At 32.7% G+C, this 14,638-nt stretch overlaps 1 protein-coding gene across 1 annotated transcript; it reads left to right on the forward strand.

The window, feature by feature from the left end:
- The first annotated feature begins 8,268 nt into the window (after positions 1-8,268).
- On the forward strand, positions 8,269-14,434 carry LOC115993590 (homocysteine S-methyltransferase 3). Its single transcript, XM_031117528.1, has 7 exons — positions 8,269-8,637; positions 10,907-10,963; positions 11,059-11,285; positions 11,821-11,950; positions 12,742-12,945; positions 13,564-13,635; positions 14,213-14,434. Exons 1-7 carry the CDS (start codon positions 8,440-8,442, stop codon positions 14,354-14,356), a joined length of 1,032 nt encoding a protein of 343 aa, XP_030973388.1. The 5' UTR covers positions 8,269-8,439; the 3' UTR covers positions 14,357-14,434.
- Positions 14,435-14,638: the final 204 nt, after the last annotated feature.

Consider the following 14,638-nt stretch of genomic DNA (forward strand, 5'->3'; position numbering starts at 1 on the left):
ATGAGCAGTAGCAGCAAGTGTATCAACCAATGTTGTAAACTGGTGAAAATAATCAGCAATTGAGGAATTGCTTTTCTTCAAAGTGGCGAGCTGATAGTGGATTTGCATTGTTCGAGCCCTTGACTGAGAGGTAAACATTCTCTCTAAGGCTTGCCACACATCCCTTGATGTGTTGAATTTGACCACATGAGCCAGAATACGCTCAGAGAGGGAGGATATTATGGCACTTCATCTGGTCAATAATTGAAATTGTTTCCAAGCCTTACCATTCACGGTTCAAGGCATTTTCACATATAGCAGAGTTTGTTACAGATTCAAAATTTAAATACAATTCAGCCTTGACTCATCTATACACAATCAGATATGCTTCTCCATATAATTCGGCCTTGACTCATCTATACAAATCAGATATGCTTCTTCCTTATCACTTAGATACAAAATTAAATACAATTCTATCTTATCCTAATCCTATCTCAACACAATCCAAGATTTGTATTTTGAATACTACAGCTGTGATACATCAGTAACACAGCTGCATATGACTTAGCTGCTATCCTTGACAACTAGAGCTGTATCCTTAACAAATTCAAACTGTATCCCTTGTATGATGTAATCATCCTCACAAGTAAATGCCTCAATACCACTTGCACCTTTCTTTCATGGATATAAATAATAGATTGAGGAACCATGCTGTTTGGAATTGCTCTAGTCATTCAGAAACATTGGATGCATCCTCCACAAGCTTCCTCAACAGTCAACACCTGTGCAGATATCAATCACATCAATTGTTTAATCCTATATATAATGTAGTAGTAGTCAAATGATTAAATTTACTGTGACTTTAAAATATCAAAACATGTCATGGTATCAAACAAGCAATCCTATATTCCCATCTCCAATTAGTCTAGTAATGTTAGAAGACATACTCATTTTTCTGTCCATTGTTTGGCTAAGTGGGCTTTTTGTTGTAACAAGTTTTGGGCTCCTTTAAACTCTCAGAGCTCCCTGATAGTGTTATTGTAGAAGAAGCTTGAGTCGTTTAAGAGTCTTTTTTTTCTAATAAAAATTTTCATTTAGGAAAAAAAAAAAAAAAAGGTTCCATTGGAATCCTTTTACTGCTAAAGAAAAACCACTCCACCACTATGAAATAGAAATTTGACTTTTGATCTCACATTCCCTGCTAGCTGGGGTTGGGGTTTGCAAAAACAATTTGGAAATTTCAGCTTTGCTTTGAGGAAGGGAAAAATGAGGGTTTTGTTTTGTTAGGTTAAGTTGTGATTTTATTGGTTTTTTTTTTTTTTTAATTAAAAATATTACTTAAATATTTCTTCTTCTTCTAATTGATATTTTGGTATTAACATCAAGAAGAAATTTTCGTGTTAGAGAGAGAGAGAGAGAGAGAGAGAGAGAGAGAGAGAGAGAGAGAGAGGTATTTGTAACACATAAAATAATACAACTTTTGCCAAAATTATCCTACATGGTAGATTGTGATTGGCTACCTGTCACTTTCACATGGACTTATTACTTTTTCTCCACTACTCACAATTTATCACGTGGTTGTGAATAGCTGTGGCACAATTTATCACATAGACTTATTACTTTTTCTCCACTACTCACAATTTATCACGTGGTTGTGAATAGCTGTGGCACAAATTGTGGTGTTTTATATAGTCTTAGAATTTTTGTTAGTTTAGAAACAAGCATGCATGTGATTTTAGAAACCCAATTTAGTTTAGTTTAAAAAAAAAAAAAAAAAAATTAAGACAACGTGACATCCCACATGACATCGAAATTAATATTTTAATATCACCATCAACCACATCAAATGTTTCATCAACTACTTATTATTTAAATACTTAACCATAGAGACTATTCAAAAAAAAAAAAAAAAAGGTTAAAAACTAACTTTACTCAGTGACACATTTAAGACGTTAGAAACCATTCTGAAAAATGATACTAAAGTAATAAGTAGTGGATGAAAATATTTGATGTGGTTAATGGTGATATTAAATAATTGATGAGACAACATGTTTAGGTTCTCATGGTACACTACATAAAACTAACAAGAACTTCATGTGGGTTCTTGATGGTAAACCTTATGACAGAAGATGTGATATTTACAGCGTTGAAATTTAAATTAAATTTTATTCCAGCTTGAATGTATTTGTGCTATGGGTTTTCTCTTGGTGATTGAGTGATGCCATAGCCTATGTGTAATGGTTCACTCAATACATATAAGAGGGGATGATTCATGGTCTGGAGGGCCACGTAGAGATTGGGGCACAAGTAATCAAGAGCTTTGGCAATCCCAGCCTAGGACAGCTAGGTTGTCTATTGTATAGACAGAAAGCCACAATATTATATGTAATACATGTGCTTATTATGTTATGTCTCAATAGAGTTTCTCATTATTTAGCAAAAAGAAAAAAAGGGTATGTAGTTTAGCTTAAAATTTATTAATAAGTTTCAAGAAGTATAAAATACTATTCAAATTATAACAACATTATCATTAAAAATTTTACTATTTATTTTTTAATCATTTACTGTAATTTTTATTATGATAAAACTTGGTCTTATAAGATGTGTTCCTTTTGTGTAATTTGAGGTAGCTTTTTCTTTTAGTTTTTTTATCCATTTTAGTATTGGTTTCAATGATATTAGTAGATATATTCTCGTTTAAATTTATATACAACTTTTAATTAATCTATGCATTCCATAAATTTTATGCCGAGTTTTTTTTTTTTTTTTTTTTTAAATAATGTGATAGTTCAGAAGGGGGGTTTGAATAATTATAAAGCACTAATTGAACTATAAAGCTCTGTTGTTATTCCAGAATTTAGTTACAGGTAGAGTATTATATGTATATTTGTAAGGATTTCTTAAAGAAATCCCAACCCAGCTCCATACAGGTTTGCACACCACAAAGAGGTCATCTTTTTAAGGGCCATTTTGTTTTGGGTCCAGTGGACCAGACTTATTATTAGTCCTTTGGACTTACTTAAGAGAAAGTATACGTAGTAGCAGCATGGAGATGCATTTGTGTGCGAGGCTTTTTTTAGATCTCATTTTAGACTACCCTCTCATTAATAAGTTGTTCCAAAAAGCCTTAACAAGTTGATTTCTAGTAGGATCACATTGGTATGGGACTCGGGGTGAGATCTCACATATCTGCCATTTTCGTCAATGTGTGATGTGACAAATCTTTTGCCTTTGGTTTAAATAAATTGCATTTTTGTTCTTCAAATATGAGGGTAGTTTGATCTTTATTCCTTAATTTTTAAAAGGTATGATTTTGCTCCTTCAATTTTTTGAAAATGTAATAATTTAGTTCATAATTCATTTATTACCTTGTCTATTTCTAACTTGCATTTTCCCCGTTACAATGTTGGGCTGATTTGAATTTGGTTTCTTACATATGAGGTATTTTTTTTTTTAGTTCCTCAAATCAAACATATGGTCAGTTCAATTTTGGTTTTGATGTATGAGGGCAAGCATTTCATTAGTCAATTAAACAAGTGACTAAATCGTTACATTTAATAAAATTTGAAAGGTCAACATCAAATAGAGACCATATTTGAGGGAATAAAAATGCAATTGACCATATTTAATGAATAAAACTTCCTCATGTTTTAAATTGTATTGATAAGGCTAATTAAAAATGAGAAATGCTAACATAAATAACATAATATTAGCATGGTGGTGCATTTTTTTTTTCCTTATACATCGATAATTAGAGGTCGGAGAATTAAACCTTAGAAATATGTTTGTTTAAGTTTTCTGTGTGTTTAAGAAAAAAGGGGGGTCAAGATTCTCAAAAAAAGAAAAAGAAAAAGAAAAAGGTGTCAAGATCCCCCCCGGTTTAAAATCCTACATTTTTTTCCCTGTTTTTGTCTATATAAGTGACGTGGCAAACAACACGTTCAAAGGTTAAAAAATACCTAGCTCAACTATGAATTTTCTCTTTGTTTTTTGATCTCTCTTTCTCTATTTCTTTCCGTCTCTCTCTGCCCCTTTCTCTAAGTTTTTGCCCCTCTCCAACATTGTCACAGTCGCATGAGAATCAAAAGCACAAAAATCATAACTTGCCAGAGAAAAAGGGAAAAAGCAGACAATAGATGAGGAAATCCCATCAGGCCATCACCAACACCAAGTCCTTTTGCTCTATTCCTTTCAATGAATCTCGTGGCCTTAGAACCAAGTTAAAAAGCTCAAGAACTCAGACCCTTTTTGGTACAAGCCATGGCTTCCTCCTTTGGGTCTTGCCTTGAAGAGAGCGTGAAGAAGAAAGAGGCTGAGAACCTAGTTGTTTATTCCAAAACTTGGTGCTTGTGGGTTCAGATCTTTCTCATTTGATATTTTGCTACTAGTTTTTCTTAGATTTTGCAATGTTTGATGTTAATTGTTATGTTTTACTTTGTGGGTTTTGTTTGGTTTTGGGAAATATAAAATGGGTATTCATCAAAACAAAAACAAAAACTGAAATGGGTTTGGGGTGAAGGTACTCTTGAGGTGCAAGCGTTGTTCAAAAGACTTTAGTGTGTACTGTGTAGAGAGGAGAGACGGAAGGAAAGAGAGAGAGAGAAAGACCCAAAAACAAAGAGAAAATTCATAGTTGAGGTGGATGTTTTTTAACCTTTGGATGTGTTGTTTGCCACATGTCACTCATTTAGACAAAAACAGGAGAAAAATAGAGGATTTTAAACGGGAGGGAGCATTTTTTTTTTTTTTTTTTGGCTGAATAAACGGGAGGGGACCTTGACCCAAGAAAAAGTGCATAGAGTACGAAATTGACAATTGAAAGCTAGCACCCTGTTCGGTTTTAATCTTATCCCATCTAATGGCAGACAAAGCATCCTCACCATTATCATTTTTCTATGTCATGATAAGCAAAGCACCTTTTTTATCTTGTTCACTTTGATTGTTGCGCAAGGCAATCTAAATTCCCCAAAGTCTCCTATTACCCATATGGCACCATCTAATTTAAGCAAACAAATAATTCAGTTTCTCCCTCTTAGAGTATGTTTGGGATCTATTTATTTTACTGAAATTAAAAATTTTTTGTTGAAAGTATTATAGATAAAGATAAATATTAGTTAAAATAGTACAGTAAAACTAATAAATAGTATCAAAAAGTGCAATAGGATCCTTAAATAGTAACAAAAATATAAATTAAATAATAAAATAAGTTGATAAAAAATAAGCTAACCAAACATACACTTGAATTGAAGCTTGCAAGTAGTGGTGTCACCACTTCTCATGTCTATTTCCTCGTGTACAACTACTACTTCCACCTTATCTTAAGGCAAAGACAAAAAGAAAAAGAAATCAAACAAAACGAAGAAAGCAACTAATCGGATGATAAAGAACAAATGAATGGTTACACTTTGCTCCAAAGAAATTTCGAGTCAGGTGTCCTTTTCCATTTTTTCTTATAGAATGTGGACGTCTTTATGACCACTTACATGCTGCTATTGGTGCTATATATCACATCATTAAATTTGTTCAGGAAAAGCCAAAACTGTCCTAATTTTTACTGCGCACTAGGTACGTGGACAATTAGTGATAATTACTTTTTTCCCCCCAAGGTTTGTATGTATGGTGCATAAAATTATTCAGTGCATTTGGTGCCGTACATCTTTCTCTCACACACACCCAAAAAAAAAAAAAAAACCAATTTATTGTAAAATAAATGGATTGAATTTAAATATATCATCAATAGTTTATTAATATATAAGACATGATAAAATAAAATCAGCACATCTTATAATAAATAAATAAGATTTAGACTCTTTTTGAGTCATTTTATAGGCACAACTTTTGGTATATATTTTGCCATAACTTATTTCGATGTCTGTTGGTGATTAAATTACATCACTTACACATGAGTCTATAACTCAAATAACTTCAATCACTAATTGGCACCAAAGCAAGTTATGATAGAGGGTGTGTATAAAGGTGCGTCCTTAGACTTTTTGGACTCTCCCATGCAAGATAGCTAGAACATCCACTCATCTAAATCTTATAATAAATAAATAAGATTTAGACTCTTCTCAAGTTTTAGACACATTTTGCCATAGTTTGCTTGAATGTCTATTAGTAATTGAATTACATCACTTACACATGAGTCTATAACTTCAATCACTAATTGACACCAAAGCAAGTTGTGATAAATGATGTTTAAAAGGTGCCTCTTAGACTTTTTAGACTCTTCCATACAAGACAGCTAGAGGCTAGAGCATCCACTCATCATGCAGTATGCACATAACAAAATACATAGAATATTTTATATCTCAATTCTCAAACAACAAGAAAGATTACATCTGTGACTTTACTTAAAAACGAAAACTTTGGACAACTTAAGAGAGAATATTAAGGCAGAAAGGTAGGAAGTAGGAACATAGTACGATAACGATTCATTAATTTTGGGGGGTTGGAATTTCCTACACGGCATGTGTAGGAGATTTGATGTATATCTCAACAAGGATCATCTAACTTGTTACTTGTTAGGGAAATGTGTCAAATTGTCAATTACTTATGCAAAACCTCGTTTCTTTTACTTCCGTCTTCTCTCTTTCGCTGGTCTTTGAGTCCTACACGTTCTTAATTGAATAAAAAATTTATGAACACAAAAAAATTTGACAAAGCTATTTACCACTGCTAACGTGATAGATTATTAGCGAGATTTAAGAGGTGAGTCTACATGAAATCAGTAAAAGTTATCAATTTAGTTATCGTGAAAAATATTGTAAATTTTTATGTATGTAGCATTGTCCTTCAAAACCAAAACCATGTAAAAATTTCCGGAATTCAATAAAAGTCTACAGCATTGTTAAGAATAACAAGAAGAAATTTTTTTTATTTTTAAATGGAAAACAAGAAGAACATTACTACGTTGTCATTGTATATGAAAAAATATGGTACTTCTATGCTTTCCCTTACTAATTAAAATTAAGGGAAAAAAAAGAAGAAGACAAAACCACCTCATCAATTTTGGGTTAAAATCGTTTCCAAAAAAAAAAAGGGGGGGTTAAAAGCAAACTAATTTTCAATATTTCTAGTTTGAAATTATAAAGTCATAAGTTTCAATAAATGCCTAGAGTTTTAACACGATTTTATAATTTTGAATCCAAATATTTTTACAATATTATCATGTTTAATGCACTTGTAGCACTTTCCATCCATTGCAGTTATTAATGGAATGGGAACAAAATGTGTGAATTTTTTTATTCATAATTCAACCATTACTATAAGTGGGGGAGGGAGGAAGATTAGCACTATATTTGGTTGTAGCTAGGGAAAGGGAAGAGAAAAGAAAAATGGAAGGGAAGGGAAAGAGAGGAGAAAATATTTTCTTTTGATGTGTTTGGATATAGAAAAGAAAGAATAGAAAAGAACATGAAAATTCTGTCTTTCATATGTTTGGGTTGCATAGAGAGGAGAAAGGATAAATGCATGCTTTTACCTTTGTGCCCTCATTAAGGGCATATTGGTCATTTAAAATATAAAGTGATGAACCCCAGAAAAATATTTCTATGCCTTCGTACCATTTCTGCCGAAATTGGGTTGATTCAAGAACTGTGGGACCATGAAAAAAGCATCACTACCCCTCATCAAATTTTCTTTTCCCTAGGACAACCAAAGAGCAGAGATGATCTTATTTTCCCTACTTTTCCCTTCTTTTCTTTTCTCTTCCCTTCTTCCCTTTCCAAACACAGTGTAGAACTTGAGCTCCCTAATATAGAAGACTAGACAATACTATTGAGTTACAAAATTCTTAGAAGTTAGAACCATCAAGTTTGACATGGACATTTTATTAAAGTTAATGGATTTATAACTTCAAATTATAAGGACAAATGGTTATTAGTTTGATTTTGACCCAAAATTCATGATCTTTATCCTTTTTTTTTTTGCTTGCTTAAAAGAATGGTTAAAGACAATTATAATAGGGGGTTCTGCTACTTTTCTTTTGTTGTTGATATACATAAGTTACAATTATTTGTAAGACAATTCATGTGACAGAAAAAAGTTACGTATTTTATTGAGAAAACACCTAATGATATTCTTAATCATATCACACTCAACGTAAATAAATCATATAAAATAAAATTGATATGAAGATTAGGGATAAGGACAAGACTCACTAACTATTGGGAAAGATTAGTCCGAACCTTGTTATTATTATTGGACGAACAAAAAACATAATGGGGGTGGGGGCATATTCGTAACTTGAGATGTTGTGTTCCCTCTATAAATTGTTGTTTTCTATGTAAGAAGATTGGACAGTAACCAGCGCCTGTTTAGCTAGCTTCTACTTTCTAGTACTCTATAAAAGTGTGCTTCGGTTTCAATTTCACGCACACACTTCCAAGTTTTGCATTTAAAGTTACATAAACCGCCACGAAAAAAAAAAACAAACACCACCGAGTGATCACGAACAACATGGGTTCAGGAAACATGGTGGAGACAACAACAACAACAACGTCGTCGACTTTTATGTCGGATTTCATCGGAAAGTGCGGTGGCTACGTTGTCATTGATGGTGGCTTTGCGACAGAGCTGGAAAGACATGGGGCTGATCTCAACGACCCTCTTTGGAGCGCCAAGTGCCTTGTCGATTCCCCACATCTTGTCCGAAGGGTACTCTCTCTCTCTCTCTCTCTCTCTCTCTCTCTCTCTCTCATGATGTGGTTCTTAACTTCTTTGAAAAATACGAACCTAGAAAATGAAAGGAAAATTTTATTTTTTAGATACTGTAAATCAGACTTTTAACCTTCAAGTTTAGGGTCATTTTTATTTGGGTGGTATTTTAGTTCATTTTTATGACTAATATTTTTTGATGAATTAATATTTTTATGACTAATATGACCGTTAAGGGTGAGAGGGAGGTCATAGTTTGTTTTTTAGATATTAAATTACACTTTAACCTTTAAGTTTAGGGTTGTTTTCATTTGGATGATTGTTTAATTTATTTAGTTTATTTTAATGAGTCATTTAGAGCTAACTAGAAGTTCTATTTTGAAAACAAAATCGAACTTATGGACCAAAATAAATAAAAATTTTAATATAAAAGATGATAATTTCAAATTTTAATGGTTAAAAGTGTAATTTAGTTTATATAGACTATGACTATGAGAAGCAAAAATAATATTTGATTCCCTTTCAATTTTTGGTATGAAATGAATATTGCACGTCTATATTGGTTTTATTACATTTGTGAATTTTGACTTTTATTTAACGATAAAATTTTGTATTCTATTATGCATGATAAATCCCTTTAAATCTGCTAAAATTTTCGTCCAATATATATATATATATAGAACGTTAAGAGAGTATATTTTCTGACACATATATGCAAAATTTTAATTTTTAAGACCAAAATATAATTATATTTTTAGAAAAAAAGATCATAATATAATTCCGTGAACATCAATAGAAAGTTTGATTTGATTACATTTCTTATATTTTCTTGTCTTTCCAATCCATGCTATTAATTGTACATATATATAAATTGTCATCTAAGTGCTAATTAACCTTTTGAATAGAATAAAGTTACAATGATTTTTTTTTTTTTTTACTATTTCTATTTTTTCCCCCGAACATTTCGTGGTATCTCGCGGATTAGTCACAACACACAAGTATCATGATAAGTGATAAGCATACACGTTTGGAGGACTTTGATACACGTGTTCTGAGAATACAATTCCTATGCTATGTGAAGATTGCAACTTGCAAGAAGTTGATTTTGTTGTTTATATCAAAATATATATATATATATATATATATATTTTAACTCACACATCATTATTAAAATTGCATGCAACAATTAGTAATACGGAACAAGTTATAAATCCAAACACACCCCACAGACATGGAATACGCTCATAATTTTTTCGTTAAACTCACACGTCATTATTAAAACTGCATGTAACAGTCAATAATACGGAAGAAGTTATAAACTCAATCACACGCACCCCACCGATGTGGGACAGCTCAATATCACTGAGCTGCTGCACTTACTTTCATTCGAATATATATATATATATATATATAAAAGATAAGCACAGTTGTATAGTCCTGATTCATAAAAAGAAGAAAACAAAAGGAAAAGGAATACAATAATTTTTTGCCGACACTGAGGTGTCGAAAGCTATCCTGTGCTCTCCTCCTGAGTATTTGTACTAAGTGAACTGGTCTTGAACTTTCGTGACATCTGTCTCTTTCATGCAATTGAGGTTACAACTACAATTTGTTCTTCAAAACACTGTTAACACTTAACACAATAATATTGATAGTAACAGGTAAGTAGGGTGAGGTTCTCTAACTTTTAATGAGTGAAAAAGAAAATGGGATGATAAGGATGAAAACAAAGGGGTAAAAAAAAAAAAAAAAAAAGAACAAAAAGAAAAGAATATTCTTATTATCCAAGTTACAAACCACCATATATTACTCGGCATGTGTCACACGTCCTTATCTTAGAGTGTCAACTTTGTATAACATAAGTGTAGCAAAATTATAAGGTTGAATTTTCCTTCAAACGAGTTTGAAAGAATCTCTCTAACCCAATGTAACAATTTATAAAACTGTGATCGATTTGTTTTAAATAAGTAAGTTGATTCATTAAATAAGTAATGTGACTTTATATTAAAAAAAAAAAAAAAAGGAGTAATGTGACTAAAAGTGCAAGTAATTAGTCATTTGAATTGCCATGTAATGGATCAGAGGAATTATCCTAGATTATATTATATTTAGTGCTCTTCCAACCAAAATTATCTTCCCCCTCAAATCTTTCAAGATTTTTTGTCAAAATGAATAATGATCCCCTTTAATTTGTTAAAAAAAAAAGGGGCTAAGCTTGATTTAACAGTTGATATGCATTTTTTGTTAATGGACTTGATTGATTTAACAGGTTCATCTAGATTATCTTGATGCTGGAGCTAATATCATACTTACAGCATCTTATCAGGTAATTTTTCAGACCCCCTTTCCATGTTACTTTATTTTCACCTATAGCATTTTTTTCTTATTAATCAAAGTTACCATGTTTCATATTTGGCATAGGCCACGATTCAGGGATTTGAGGCTAAAGGCTTCTCTAAGGAAGAAGCCGAAGCTTTGCTTAGGAAAAGTGTAGAAATTGCATGTGAGGCACGGGAAATTTACTATGACCGATGCACAAAAGACTCTTGGGATTTCATGGAAAATGGAAGGACTTCGAGACGTCCAATTTTGGTTGCAGCTTCTGTTGGAAGCTATGGAGCTTATCTAGCTGATGGTTCTGAGTATAGGTGTGTGAACTTGGTCTCCAGGGAGTAATTAATTTCTAAAGCTGGTCTTCATTGATATTGACATTTGCTTTATATCTAATTACAAACAATAACTCTAGTGACATAAAGATTTTCACAACTGTATATTGTGATTGGCGCATAATAAAAGTAACGTTAGTGACAGCAAGTTGTGAAAAAGGATAAGTTTGTAGCATCTGTCACAAAGCACATCGCTGTGTATGTGAATGTGACTGATGTAAGTGAGTCACTTGTTATTTAATTGCATTGCTCGAATGATAATGGTAGAGATGCTTGCACATTTGACGTGTAGAACATGGATGATTGGCCATTTCTTTTAGTAGTGGACAATTGGACATGATTATATAGCCCATCTTAATTTTGGGCAAGAATTTGTTCTTAAAGCAGGTATAGTGTCCAACATGGCCAGGCATGTTGGCCAGGGTTGAAATGCATTTTCTTTTACTTTATGGTATTATATTATCTTATTGTGATACATCAACATGTCTCTATAACTTTTCTTATTCTCTGTTCACAGTGGGAACTACGGCGATGCAATCACTTTGGAAACATTGAAGGATTTTAATAGGAGAAGGGTACAGATTCTAGCCAACTCAGGTGCTGACCTGATTGCGTTTGAAACAATTCCAAATAAGCTAGAGGCAAAGGTACCATGCTATTTTGCTTTTTTCCATGTGCTAGCCATTGAACCTTTCAATTTACTTACAGTATATGTCTGTCTATACTACCAGCGGATAATTCTAGCCAACCTGCCTCAATTTTGTTTTCTGATTTGTGCTAGCCATCATTCTTTTTCATCTGTAGTTTCACTGGAGGTTCTCTCATGAAAGAGCACATTCATTAATTTGTTAGCTAGTTCCTTATAAAATCATATATTGAATACTATGTGAACCTCATATATACTTTGCTTACATTTGTTCTTTTTTAATTCCAAAATCAACTTGATAGCTTTAGTTCGTATCTTAATTATGCCTTTCTGATTTAACAAATATCCTCCTTACTCAAGTGAAAATAACAAGCCATTTGTCCTTTTTTCACTTTCTTTATTGGTCTGGGAAGAAAACAAGTCAAATGTGAATTTCATAATTTTAATTGAAACCTTAAGTGGTGGGACAAAGTCTACAGGGGTCTTGAATTGTTCCAAAATCCACAGAATGCCAATGCATTGAAAGGAATTAGTTGGTATCACACATTAATAAGGTTATAAGTCTTTCAATCATCTCATTTGTTGTCAAAATTTGTAATCCAGAAATGAGGTTGTCACTCTAGTCAGAAGTCAGAATACCTATCTACATTTTTGCTATTAAAATTTTGAAAAATCTATCTTGATATTTTGATATTTTTCCTTTTTCTTTTTAATTATGTGCATATGCACTAGTTCCAATATGACCTTTACCTCTGGCTGTAACACATTCATTGATTTTTCTTTATAATGCAGGCGTATGCTGAGCTTCTGGAAGAAGAAGGCATAGAAATTCCAGCATGGTTTTCGTTCAATTCTAAGGATGGAATTAATGTGGTTAGTGGTGATCCTATTTCGGAGTGTGTCTCCATTGCAGATTCATGCAAGCAAGTTGTTGCTGTTGGGATCAACTGTACCCCTCCTAGATTTATCCATGGACTGATTACATCTATTCGAAAGGTACAATTTTTGGGGTTGATGCTTATTTATGAGATTACATTCTGATAGAGATTCTGTATCAACTTATTTTATCCAGAACTTTTGAAGGAATTGGGCTAGGTGCCCCTAATAATTCATTACTAAGCATATATTCCTTGTGACAAGATCTTCATGTGATCTCAGATTTTAATAATTCAAACTGCAACACACCTCTTACAAAAAGATTCTCTAGCTTTATGGCTTATAAAATTAACAATACTCCTCCTGTTTGCCTTTGATTGTTTGTTTATTTCTTGGTTAACGTCCAAAGACTTGCAAACATTAGTTCTTCCTCCTGTTCCTTTAGGTACAGCATTTTATGCCAGTCATGCCTGCATTCTATTTTTCGTTTTGCAACAATTTACTCTTATGGTCACTTCAAATTAAAAGACAAATGAAGCATTAGGGTTATAATGCTGCTGATAAATTTTACACTTATCCTGCTTAACATTTGTCATGATATATCTCTAGCCTGTCTCTTCTAGTGATCTCTCAAGTGAAGCATTAGGATGATAATTTACTGCTACTGATGAATTTCACAATTGCCTTCTTAACATTTTGAAAATTTTGAAATGATGTCTCTGGCCAACTCTTTGGCAGGTAACGAGTAAACCGGTTCTGATATATCCCAACAGTGGTGAGACTTATGATGGTCAGACCAAGCAATGGGTGGTGAGTTGCTTGCCTTACTCTATTGCTTATTGCTTTTAGGACAATCGTTTATTAATACACCATTTAGGATCACTAAGAATAATTGCATATTCACGATGTAAGGCATAGTTTAACAGAATTAACTTATATCAATCCTTCATTGACACTAATCTCCGGTCTTCTGAAAACACACTTGTCAATAATTTACCATTAGAGTGATGCGAGAGAGTAAATTTTATTACATAAACCTTACAAAATGATATGCCATTGTAACGGTGTAGCCTATCTCAAAAAAATACTTTAGACATAATTATTATGTAGTTGAAGTGACATCAATTACATTCATTGCATGTTACTTTGTAAGCCTTTTCTTTTACAAGTATGTAATTCTTAATCTTCCAAGTTGAAAAAGGGGGCATTTCTTGAAATATATACTCAATCCACCTGCTGCATGGTTTACTGCATTTCTTGAAATGTATACTGAATCCACCTGCTGCATGGTTTACTCTTTGATGGATGTTTGAGCTCCTAGATAGTAGGTTCTGATAATGCTTAATATTTCCTCAAAGCACTAAAGTTAAATGATTTTCTATTGCAGAAATCAAGTGGGAATGTAGATGAAGATTTTGTATCATACATAGTCAAGTGGAGGGAGGCTGGGGCTTCTCTTTTTGGTGGGTGCTGCAGGACAACTCCCAAAACTATCAGAGGCATAGCCACGGCTCTCTCTGATAAAAACTAATTCTGTTACCACCCCAAATTTTCAAGAATGTTGAGATGTAATTTAATAATAATAAGATGGAATGGTTCTTTTGACTTGCTTCCTAGTCTCATACAATCAAAGAAATAAACAACAAAATATGGAGAATGGTTATCGGAGATTCTCTCACTCTCAGTCCTTCATAAAAAAAGCATGACTGGCATAAAAGAGAAGAAAGAAAAAAGACAGGCTCATTGAAGCATGATTGTTCCATTTTATGCTCCATTAATTGCCAAATGTCGCACATTCTTTTTTTCTTTTCCC

This window comes from Quercus lobata, chromosome 6 (genome assembly GCF_001633185.2).
Source record: "Quercus lobata isolate SW786 chromosome 6, ValleyOak3.0 Primary Assembly, whole genome shotgun sequence".
Taxonomy (NCBI): domain Eukaryota; kingdom Viridiplantae; phylum Streptophyta; class Magnoliopsida; order Fagales; family Fagaceae; genus Quercus; species Quercus lobata.